The sequence below is a fragment of the Momordica charantia genome, assembly GCF_013281855.1.
Source record: "Momordica charantia cultivar OHB3-1 chromosome 7 unlocalized genomic scaffold, Mcharantia_2.0 BLBB01000007.1, whole genome shotgun sequence".
NCBI classification, from domain to species: Eukaryota; Viridiplantae; Streptophyta; class Magnoliopsida; order Cucurbitales; family Cucurbitaceae; genus Momordica; species Momordica charantia.
Window position 1 is genome coordinate 18,821,443 of NW_028275165.1, and position 13,014 is coordinate 18,834,456.

A 13,014-nucleotide genomic window follows, 5' to 3' on the forward strand; every position below is an offset into this window, starting at 1 on the left:
ATTTCTATGAAAATCAAGTTTTATGTAAATTTATATTTAATCAAATATTAACTCACCTAATTAATATATATATATCATCGAGGTGGAATATCATCTTACCTAACTAAAGTCGTTCAAAATTAAGCATGAATTTTGTCTTACTCACCAATTAACAAATTTTATGATGCGCCCACAAAATTTCTAAATTCACTTATTTGTTTTTGGAAATTTTCATCAAAATACTTTTCTATTTTAGATTTATCTATATTTATTTTGAAGTATATCAATTTTGTTATATATAGACTGTCCCAGGCGAGGTGGTAGGCGCTCACAAGCCATGTGGCCAAAGGGCAGATTTGTTAATTTAGGCTTATGTATTTATTATTATTTGTTAATTTAGGCCCGTCCACTCATTAAAATCGTTATGAAAATTAATGGAATGAATAAATTAGAGTGAGTTTAGTCGGCAAAAATTTGAAAACAAAAGATTCAATAAAAAAAAATTAGAGATGTATTTCATGTTTTCAGATTTGAGAAGTGTGTTTAGTAGTACATTTGAAAATTGAATCTCAATTTAAAAAATTATTAAGGTATTTCATAATATATTTGAAAACTAGTGTAGTTACGAACCAAATATTTAGTTGAATAAAAAATAATATTTAATTAATTTATTAATATATTATATGAATTGTGTAGAATTATTATTTTACCCTATTATATAATTTATAATATTTTGCGTTTTTTTTTAATTTCAACAAAAATGAAATTAGTTTATTATATTTATCAAAGTTTTGTCTTTTTTAAAAATGTGATTTTGGATTTCAAAGTTTCAGATTCAAAATTTGAAAACATACCATTTTATTTTTAGAATTTTCACTATTTAGATTATATAATTTAAAAGGAATTTTTAAAAATTAATCTGGCAAACAATATTCCCCAAATTCATTTTGATTAAGTGTATGAAAACAACAACCACAAAAAAATCCAATTACATACAAAACATACCCTTATTTATGTAAGGTTGTTTACTATCATTTTTCTTTTTTATTTCTATAACTTATGATGATATTTTTTTAAAACTAAAATAATATTAAGTTTTCATTTATTTTATTACTATTTTACTGAATAAATTTTTTATTTTAACATTTTTAATATTAAAAAAATTATAATTAAAATAAAGATTAATCATTTTTATTATAACAAACATCCTTAATATAAAATATGATTAAATTCTATTGTTATAATATTTAATAAGAATTAATTTTATTTTAACAGTTTTATTGATAATAACAAAGTAAAATTAGATCGTCAATAAATTTAATAGGAAGTTTAATATTTTATTATAAAACAACAGCAGTTAATAAAAGTTGTATAATTTTTATTATAAGAAAAATTATTATTAATATAAATAAGAGTAAAATGGTAAAACAATTAATTATAAAATTATGGTTTCGAGAGAGTAAATGTTGTAAATTAATTATTGAAAATATATGAGGCTTGTAGAATAAGAAATAAGAATAAAATTGATGAGGTTTTACTTGAGAAATGTAATGGAAAAGTCGAGCCAAAAAATATAGTTTGATTAATACAGTTTTCTTTATCCTTTTTGGTTATTTTGATTTTTTTTTAGTATAATAGGTAGGGTGGGATATCAAACTTACAATTTTGGTGGGAGATATATGTCAATTATACTTATTCATTTTTTGATTATTTTTGTTGGAAGCTCTAAGAACCTATCTTTTTTTTTATTATTAAAAAACCTATATTTTTCTTTCTATTATTCGATAATAGACTTACAAAGAAACTTTTTAATAATATAACTTATCAACAACATTAAAATCTCGAGGAAATGACCAATTCTATTTAACAAATAACGAAACATTTTGAATTATTATGGATCCAAATTTTCTAATTATCAAGGGCAAAATATATTTTTGGTTTGAGGTATGTGTCTACTTAATCCCTGAAGTTTCAAAATGATCATATTTGGTCATTGAGGTTTAAATTAGGTGTCAACGTTTTTCAAGTTTTAAAATAAACACTTTTGGTCCGTTTGAGAAATAATTCTAAATGGTCATTGATTTTTTTACAGTTAATTAGCTAATATTAAAATCACGTGACAAAGCATAATTAAATTATTTATTGTAGTTGTTGATGTGACAAATTATATTAATTAAATAATATATGTGGACATATATCATTTAATTAATATAATTCGCTACATGAGCAACTACAATAAATAATTTAATTGCAATTTGTCACGTCATTTTAATATTAGTTAATTAACATTAAAGAAATAAGGAATATTTAGAACTATTTATCAAACTTCAACTATCAAAATTTTAAAACTTCAGGGACTAAGTTGACACCTACTTTAAACTTCAATAACCAAAAGTGTTCATTTTGAAACTTCAGGGAACAATTAGACATCTATGTCAAAGTGTTCATTTTGAAACTTCAAAGACTAAGTAGACACCTACCTCAAACCGACCAAAAATATATTTTGCTCTAATATCAATAATAGTTTAGTTAATCATAGAAAATATGGAAATATAAAGAAAATAAGTAACAGTTGAAATGATCCCACAGTCCACAAAAAATGAACCTACCAATATGAAAATCCTATTCGAAAGTGAATAATTTTATAAAACAAATTCTAATTAGGAAAATAAACTTTGTCATCTTTCTCAATTTAATTATATATTTTTATTTAGAAAATAGCCTAAAAATCTATAATTAGAACTGACATAATAAGGTGTGATTGCACTTTTTTTGTTTATTTGTTAGCTCTTTTAGGAAGTTCGAATTTTTCTCTATAATTATGATTTTAAATTATTCTGCTTCAATATTTTCAATCTACCATAAAATATTAAATTATTATTAATTTCACATGTTTAAACATAATTTATTGATGAAATACAAACTAAATATAGATAATAGAATTATATTTTGCATCTTATTGGGATTACCATTTTAAAGAGAATGATTCCAAGTTTGAGGTACCAAACAAATAAAGTTATCATTTTCAATTATTCCAATTCCATTACACAAAGCAAACATGAATTTAATATACAATAAGTTATTGAGTATGATAATAAACCACGCTCAACGCTCAACTCATAATAATGTAGGAGTTCAAATATATGACCTCATACTCTGACGCCATGTTAAGAATACCATTGAACCAAAAAACTTAAGTTTATGAATGGAGTAAATTTAATTAATATATGGATATAGTATCTCAATAATAGAAGGCTTTTTAAAAAGAATATTTATATAAAACATATTGTTCACACGAAATTTCGTTATATGTTCTTCGAAAGTTTCAAGTCTTCAAGTCTTCAAGTTGGTCTTCGAATTTTCGAGTCTTTTAGAAAGTATTCAATTTTGCATGAATTCTGTCAATCCTGAAATTCTGAACCTTCAAAATGAATGAGGTCCCCTCTAGAAGTTTCCACATGCTTTGGTGGGCCGAGCTCGGATAATTTTGGACCAAGCCCAATTCTTTAAATTGATTTAAATTTAAATATTAATCCGTCTCCGGATAAATTGAGACCAAATTGATTCCAAGTCCAGTTCTCCAACTACATATTTTAAATGTCAATTTATCTTTAATTTTAATTTAGAATTAATATATAATTAATTCCTAAATAAAATAGATAATGATGTGAATGTTAATAATTATTTCAAAATTCATGGTTCTACACGTATCCCATGTCTCATGTCTCTCGTGGAGCAAATGGTGTACAAGAAAAAACTTTGATTAAAGTAGCCAACTTTATGAGCTTCTTATTTTTAAAACTTTTCAAATACACACATTAAAGTATAATTTCCAAGGAATCTCCTTTATTTTGTAAATTAAGTGGCAATCAATAGCCAATTAATCGCTTTAATTTTGGTCCCAAGATGCTTAATGAACCATCGTAAACCAACTTTGACCCACGAAGTTTTGTATTTATAATATATTTAATGATAATTAACTAATTTAACCTGTAAATTAATTGTGTCGATTTGACGTTGTTAGATAATATTTTATACTTTCCTACACCGAAGTTATATATATATAAATTAAGAAAACCCCACCATATGCTTTAAGGTTGTAAAGGTAGATAGATTGATGTATATACTCTAATCCCAAGAGTTTTTAACTTTTTTTTTTCTGATTCAAAAAAGAGAGAGAGAGAGAGAGAGAGAGAGAGAGAGAGAGAGAGAGAGAGAGAGAGAGAGAGAGAATGCGAATATAAATTAATGAAAATGAAAAGAAGTTTATAAAATATTAGGAAATAACTAAAGATGGACATGTGATGTGTTTTCTATAAATTTTTAATTTTGTATTTAAATAGACCTCAAATTTATTAAAACATTAAAAAAGATAAAATAAAAATCAGGTCACACAAAATAAAAAGGTCAAAATTCTATAAAACAAAATTTCAATCTTTGAGTTTTCATGGACCTATTAAACGTAAATCAAAATATCAAATTTATAATTTAACTTAATAATTATTGATATAATATACCTATAGGGAAACAGAGAATTCACCCCATCAATTTTATGACCATAACAGTAAAAATATCTACTATGAATATATGTATTTATAGCAAATGGCTTACTAATACTATTACAGAAAAACCGGGTGAAAATGATGTTTTTTCCTTACAAAAATCACATATTATTTATTTGGGAAATTAAATAAGGAAAAATGATTAATTCATATTACCAAGCAATAAATTAAAAAAGATATATTTTTGAGATCAAAGCAATAAATTAATATGAAAAAACTTCAAATAATACCATGAAATATGTCAACTTTTTTCAGTACAATAATGATAAGGACGGGGGACTGTAGAAATTAAACCTCAGATTTCGAGAGAAATAGTTAAAATATCTTAATTTTTTAGTTGAATCGAATTAGATATGCTAATTTGAATATAGTTCAAATTAAAATATAATATATTTGATAAAAGAGCTGTAAGTTGGAATTTTTTTTTTTAAATTTTCATTTAAAAATAATAATAATAATACCACCGTGAGAGAAGCAATCATAAAAGTCAAAGCCAGCCGCCGTTTTCCTGAAACAAACGGACTACCTCGCTATCCCCGAGCTGTCACCGGCTTTTTAAAAAAGTCGTTTTGACATTTGTCTCCCAAGTCAAAGTTCACGAGCACTGTGATTCGTAATAATAAAAATTTTATCGAGGGGCAAAATCGTAATCTGAAGTGTAGCAACGGTCGGAAATTTTTGGAGCCGGTGAATGACATGGCTGCTGCTGGCTGGCATTTGTCTGATGATCTGGCGTAAGCAGTCGCGTGATTTGATCATTTTGGCGGCGTAGAAGATGCCACGTGGAGATACAGTTCACCTGTCTCGCAACGTGGGGCCCAAATTGTGACCAAACAGAGTGAGAAGCGGACCACGCATTCTATTTATTGGAAAATTTTGGTTCGGTGGGAGAAACACTAGGAATATTCCCTTAATTCTGTCTAAATATATATTTTATTTAGAATGTTCGGTTGGTTTTTCAATTTAATCCTTAATATTTAAAAGGTTCTTAGTTAAGTTTTAAAAATTTTCGATTATATATTTTTATCAATAAATATTAAAATACGTTGATAATAAACTCAAATATTAATAACTAATAAATACTTAGAGAAAAGACACGACAATTTCAGATTTTTTTAATGTAGAATTAAGAACTTTATTTTATTATGCAGTTTAATTCCTCTTCCATATCCGTGTCATTTTATCAAGTATCATGTTATATAAATTATCATAAACTAATTTTAAATATCATGTTATATAAATTATCATAAACTAATTTTAACATTCGTCTATAGTAGGTATATAATTAAAAAAATATTAACATATAAATTATTAAATTGAAATATTTTAAACCAATAGAGGCTAATGGGAAGAGGGAAAATTTTTATAAAAAAAACCCAAATATTTAGCCTTCAATTTTTGTATTTTTAAAATTTTAAAAATATGTAATTTCATCCTAAAACTTCTGAAAAAAATAATTGTTACGTCGATTATGCTATTCTATAACTGATTATTTTAGAGATAGTGTCTTGGATGACAAAATATGCTATTCTATAAATGAAATTATTTCATGACAAAAGTGTAAATTTTATATCATTCAATCATTTTATATGATTATAGTATCTAAATAGCCTATTAATATACTAATCCCATTGTATCCAAACGGATGACCTAAATCAAATTGGGCTTGGGTTCAGGACCTCCGTAGGCCCATAAATGTAGAATATGGGCCGAAGCGCAATGAGCTTCCTCAACCTCCTTCGTGGAATAATTTCTTTGTTTTTCCTGTCTGCCTCTTTGCCCTTTTGCCAGGATTTTCTAGGGTTCGGGATTTCAGCAATTTTCTTTTTTTCTTTTTTTTTTTTTTCTGGAAAATGTCTTCAATTGGAACATCGAAGGGAATTCTCGAGATCGCCAAATTCGGGCTTTATGTCAGTATACCCATCTTTCTTATGTACACCTTCGCCAACAATAGCAAAAATCTCCAGAGATTCATTGGCAAGGTAACTCTATTTCTCTCTTCCCCTTTCCTATCACTAAATCATGTTTGTGGGTCTGATTATTAGCGAGTATTTTTCCCTTTTTCTTTTCTTTTTTTGTGCGGAGGTGTTCTTTAATTACTCTCAAGATGATCTGTGGGTAGTTCAATTCCTTTTCTTTTTAGCAATTTTTTACCTCTAGGACTTTGCCCATAGGAAATTTGTGTTTTTGGGTACCCTAGCAGATTAATTTCTGAAGAAGAAAGGCAAATTTCCCATGATGCTGATACTGAGAGTGGGAAATTTTGATTCTAAGTGTTAGATTGAAAGTTGATAAATGATGACCATGTTTGATATTTTCCAGGTAGAATGAATTAGCACTAATTTTATTTGTTTCATACTTGTGCATTGAACTACATTTCATTTTGTAAAGTCAAGATCCTGTTTTATCTGTTTACAACAGAGTAGAGTTTTCTCTGTCAGCAGTTTGAGGAGGTTGTAAAACCTTTAATACAATGTCATGTTCTTATTGATCTTCATAAGCAATATCAATACTGTCTGAGTGCAAAGATACTTCTTTCTTATGTCATTATGGACACAGTCTTATATAGTGTATCCTCCCGAGGGACCAAGGCCTCCGTCCCCGGAAGAAGTAAGAGAGATGGCGCGTGAATTGGCCCGCAAGAACAATATTCGTTGATGCTTTGTGTGGTCTGTAGCAGTGGGATCGCCGTGTAATCTGTTTATAGAGGAATAATCGACATTAGGGAGCGAGAACGGTCGGGGCAGCCTTCGGTAAGCTTAACCCTGCCATGAGTATCAGTCTTCCTTAATATGGTTGTGCTTTTGAAAAACAAAAAAAACCTTTCAACAATGAGAGATACTGCTTTAACTGTGGTGATATGGCTGTGTAATAATGGGAAAATTTGATCTGTGATGCCATGATCCACTGTGATACTGTTTCTCTTTATAAACATGAACTTTTTGGTATGTGATTGGAACATTATATCATATGTTATTTGGAGATCAAATGATATTTTAGCATATATTTTGTTATTATGACCTCTGTTTCAAGTTATAGTTTGAGAATAGCTTCCAAGATGAAAGTGAACCAATCTTAGTGGTTTTTTATATTAGTCTGAACTTTGAATTTTCCGATTTTGTATTCTTACTTGGGGTGACAGCAGGAATGATCAAAACAAATCAACTTTCACTTTTAGGTTTGTATGAATAGATTTTTGAATTTTCAACTTTGCATCTACGTTTCTGAAAGTTGAAGAAGTTATTGAATAATTAGTGATTTGCACTTTTAGAATGGTAACATTTAAAGTTTATGGATCTATTTATTATTTAACATTTTTTAAAGCTTGGTAATTTATTAAGCAATTAATTTTAATGCCAGTACATTCAATTTGTGGTTTATCTCATTAATGCTTCTCAAAGATTAGTTAGAATTTATTAGAAACAACGATCTCATCAACAAGAAACCAAGTTGCCGAATTTATAAAACGTTTTATGAAATGAGATTTGTTTATCAAAAATCAAGAACTAGAAAGAAAAATATGATTGTTGACAATAAAAAAGAGAGTTTTTGTTGTCTGGATATGGTTTCTGTTTGGCCTGTGACTATGTTATGTGAATTCCTGTAATCTTTTGACAGCTACTCTTAACTGTGCAATTATTGGTATTTGGATCTGCCAATAGTGCCCAGAAAAATTATTTTTAAGAAAGTCAAACTATACAACAAAATAAAATGTATTAGAATGAGATGGTCATAAAAGAGGATCTTGAGAAATTAATGAGATATTCGTGATGTGGTAAAGTAGAAATGAAGAAGTTTTCTACAGAACTATATGGAAGATCCTATCAATTTTCGAAAATGAAACACGAAGCCAGTACTTTAGTAGTACATGCAAAGAGAAATCACTTAGAAATTTTGCTTTAAAGACATCTCTCTTGGTGCTCTTCGAACTTATCTAATGATCTTCCTGCCATGAGGAGCAACTTTATAAAACTGGTTTTATTTTTCTCTCTTTTGTTTGTACTAAATATACGTACATATAAATATATATATCAAATAATATATATTTATTCAGAGTTGGGGGTAAAAGTTGCCCTGTCTAAGTTCAACAAATGTAGGATCGGATCGGATGTTTGAACCTTCAATTTAAAGGTGTAGGTGTCTCTAACTACTAAGTTATACTAATATTCGTTTATGAGTTTATTTTATTTTTGTTAATTTCTTGTTGTTGGAGAAAATTATTATTTCTTTAGATCTAGTAAAACACCAAGTGAAAAGAAAAAAGTAATCATCTTTTTCTTAGTGGAAGACAAAAATGCAATACCCTTAACTTGGGTCATAAAATTTCTTTCTTTATTTTTCTCGAGATCTAGTTCTATAAGATTTTTTTTTTGTTATTTTTAATGTACTTTTAACAAATGAATATAAAATTTAAAATATTTTAACAAAAATAAATAAAGATAGATATCTCGTCTCTCTGGAACAACTAAAAGTAATATAAGAAATAAGTTAGTCTAAATGTAGAGTAATTTTGAAATCAACCCCATTTTTATTTTTATTTTTTACAATAACACCATAGTTTCAATAAATTAAATTAAGGGTAATTGAGTAATTTTTCCAATAGCTTACAGTAGAAAAATTTTTTCTCCACGGAAAAAAAAAAATTAAAAGAATCTTAGAGTGAGTGCTCACTTTCATCCTTTGAAAAAGGGTCATCCAACCTTTCTAAAAATAAGTAAAAAGGAAAGAAAAGAAAGAAAAACCCTTAAAACTGTGGGTGGGATATAGAAAATTTTCTAGAAGCTGCATTTGAAAATTTGAAATTCAAGGAAAGAATTTTGTTTTATTTATTTATTTACTTTTTAACTTGAAATTGAAGGATTTTTTTTATAGTAAAACTAGTGGAATCTCATTTCTCATTTAGTTTATGAATTTTAATAGCTCAATTTCCTTCAAAATCCATTTCTCACCATTTTTTTCACTCCTCATAGGACTTTTTGTTTATTATAGGTTGATTCGAGCATTAACTCGGTAATAAAACACTTATTATTTTTTCAAATGTCTGAGATTCAATCTCCCACTTTTTTTTTTTAATAAACAAATAGAGCGGGAGATTTGAACTCATGGCCTCTGATTAAAAACGGGTGTCAATTATCGTTTGACTAAACTTATGTTGGCGACACTTGTATTTGTTGAACCATTGTGATGATGTGACTATCACTTTTAAATAACCAAAGGTATGAAAGGGAAATAAATACAGTTCAATATTTTATAATTTTCTATAAAAAAAATTTGGTATTTGCATTTTTCACTGTTTTTTTTTTTAAATCCAACACGTGGGGTGAGGATTTGAACCTCCGATCTTTTAGTCGAGAATATATGTCTTAACCAATTGTGTTACGTTCATGTTGACTTTCGTTCTCTTTGCTTAACAAGACACATTATGTAACCTTATTCCCATGATTTGTATTTTAACAAATATCAACATCTTAATTAAGTTGAAATTTTTGTGAAGTTGTCAGAGTATAGCTCAACTGGTTAAGGTATATACCCTGACCAAAAAGTCGCATGTTTGTTGTAATATATTTGGTGATATCGAAAAATGTATGATTTTTTCCCTCTCTCGTTTATCTTCTTCCTTAATTAGTAATGAAAAAAAAATTATATAATTGATTGGAAATGTGAGATTTGGAACTTAGAGCTTAGGTGAGTGTATTTTCTATTGGGTTTGTAAAGTGATTGCAAACAAAGTTCCACGTTGACTAGAGAAAGAGGTGATCATGGTACAATATCTTTTGGATGGAACCAAAAGTAAAGTCATGAGGGCTATATCCAAAGCGGATAATATCATACAAAAATACTTGGGCTATCGTTGTCCTTGACATTTTCTTCTTTTCTAATGGTTTAAAAACTGGTTTTGATGAGTGGGTTTATATAAATTGCTTTTGAAATGTTTGAATAGATTTCTAATTTTATGTTCATATTTAATATATAATAACTAAAAGTATTATGTACTATGTACATACTCATTCATGTTCAAAAAAAATAAAAATTAAAAAATTAAACACTGAAAAACTAGTTATCATACCTTTTTTTTTTTTTCTAAAGAAATCAAATTCCCAATCAAAGTTGTATTTTTATGTTTAACAACTTAATTCGAACTCAACCATATTTTATTTCAAAAGCTTGGTTATAAATGGTGGATCTCAAAATCAAGTATCTCATTGCTATTTTTCTATTTCAATAATTAATTAATCTCCACCTTAAATTTTAATTTGCACTAAATTGTATAAATTAAATCTTCATCGGCAATCTTATAGCTACACAAAACATTGATTCTTCACTGATAAATTAACCTCTCAAATATTCCAATAAAAAAAAGGAAAAAAAAATCTATAATCTTAAATTTTATCAAATAATCATCAATTAAAATATTATTTCAATCTCTAAATATTGGATGCACGGATCACTTTTCTCTTCTCAATTGAATTATCATTAATATTTTTTCATAACTCTAAATAGTTGACTAAAAAAATGAGAGTTATGTAAAAATATTATAATTTTAAGGTGTCTATATTACTCATCATTTAAATTTTATTTATTTATAAATTTAACTAATAGAAAATGATATACTAATTTATTAAATTGTAAGGATAAATAGGTTCATACACAGAACAAGATATATTCATCATCTAAATTATTCTCCAATAATGCAAAGGGTACTATACTATATTTTTATTGAATCTTTCAATATTATAATTTATTGGATTTGTAATTAAATTTTATTCCTTTGGGAAAAATTATTGAAAAATGATAAGAATATAGAGTTTAAAAGAACATTTCTAAAACTTTCATAGCTGGGAGTGCGAATATATAATTTTTTTTTTAACTCAAACTACATATTTATTAATTTTATTGACTATATAAATTGTGATACTTCTAAAAAAAATACTTAACTTTCCAAACTTGTTCAACATAATTTCAAGTTATTAAAACTATGAGTTAAATATGGTATAAGTGTCTGTAAGATATCTTCATCTTACAAAATTTTCTAAAATATAAATTAATATTCTTCATTTTAATGAAAAGAAAAAAGAAAAGTTCTTTGAAAAAAATAGAACCCATCAAATAATAGTAAACAAATTAGGTATCTAGGCACCTCAATTTTCTATCCTCAAATTATTTATTTATTTATTTCGAGTACAACATGTTAGGAGGGGATTCGAACTCACAACATCTTAATTAGAGGTATATGTCAATTACCACTGAACTATGCTCGCTTTCTATCCTCAAATTATTTGATGGAGGCTTGAAAATTATTATAATTTTAATACCGTTGTCCTCCTATGAATGATTATTCAATCACAATTTGTGATCAATTGTTTTGACCAAAAATATGCTTAAAATACACAATTGTTTAAAAAAAATATAAATTTTTAAATTCAATTTTGGATTAACATTTCTACCGATCCATTTTTAATTGACTTGACGATGGATACTCTATAATCAAGCTTAATCAGCATGAACCTAAAGTCAAGGAGAAGAACTATTCAACTCTACCATTTATTTGACCTTAATCAATAAAAGAAAAACAAGATTGAAAACGATATTCAAAATTGATAATTTATTTGGTAAAATATTAATAAAATAAATGAGAAAATAAATTGATGTACTTACCAAGCAAAGATTTAAATATTTAATGAGCAGAAAATTTCATATATAATGTTATTTAAAATAAAAATTACAAAAGATATAGGAGCTTCCCAAAGTAATAATTAAAAATATATATAAATTAAATAAAAATTCTAAAATTAGGGTATATATACGAATTATTGACAAAGATAAAGTAGTTTGCTGTCAAATCAAAAATTGTGTACTTCCCATGCAATTTAAGAGTGTCATTTATGATTTGAGGTGTGAAGGAGAAGTTAATCTGCAATGAAATATACCGTATACATAATATGCGATATTCCTTAAATACTAAATTATTGACTCCGTTGAATAGTACACGAGAAGGTGTGACATGTGGTGAAATAAGTCGATCCATGAGTTGACCATGACTACATTTTTTGCCCCATCAAACCTAGCCAGAAAAATAATATCGACTATGACTATGAGGGCAATGAACTTAAGCATTGACAATTTTTTCTTGGAAAGTTTTGGAACCTTGTTCAAAAGAATCTCGAATCCTCACTCTTGTAATTTTTTTTAAAGAAAATATACATTATTTAAAAAAAACTCATCTTTTCATGTCTTGAGGTTTCGTTTTTTTCTTGATGATTTATCCATTTAGCTCTGTTTAAGTTGATTTTCATGACTTAAGCAACAATTAATTAATTATTCTTGATTGTGTCAATGATTATTTGGCTAGTACCATCCATAACTTTGTAATTTATAATATAATATTTTCAAATGGCAACAACGGAAAATAATAATAATAATAATAATAATAAAATAAATCATGAGAATATTTAATGGACCCATCAATATTTAT

The 13,014-nt window shown here is 26.8% G+C and overlaps 1 protein-coding gene across 1 annotated transcript; it reads left to right on the plus strand.

Moving 5' to 3' along the window:
• The first annotated feature begins 6,300 nt into the window (after nucleotides 1–6,300).
• On the plus strand, nucleotides 6,301–7,558 carry LOC111009565 (sporulation-specific protein). Its single transcript, XM_022282685.2, has 2 exons — nucleotides 6,301–6,523; nucleotides 7,101–7,558. Exons 1-2 carry the CDS (start codon nucleotides 6,395–6,397, stop codon nucleotides 7,197–7,199), a joined length of 228 nt encoding a protein of 75 aa, XP_022138377.1. The 5' UTR covers nucleotides 6,301–6,394; the 3' UTR covers nucleotides 7,200–7,558.
• Nucleotides 7,559–13,014: the final 5,456 nt, after the last annotated feature.

Bases quoted from the DNA above. Each gene is read 5' to 3' on its own strand.
- LOC111009565 (XM_022282685.2), top strand. From the start codon at position 6,395: ATGTCTTCAATTGGAACATCGAAGGGAATTCTCGAGATCGCCAAATTC. The intron at 6,524-7,100 runs GTAACTCTATTT...TTATGGACACAG, and splicing joins TCCAGAGATTCATTGGCAAG to TCTTATATAGTGTATCCTCC.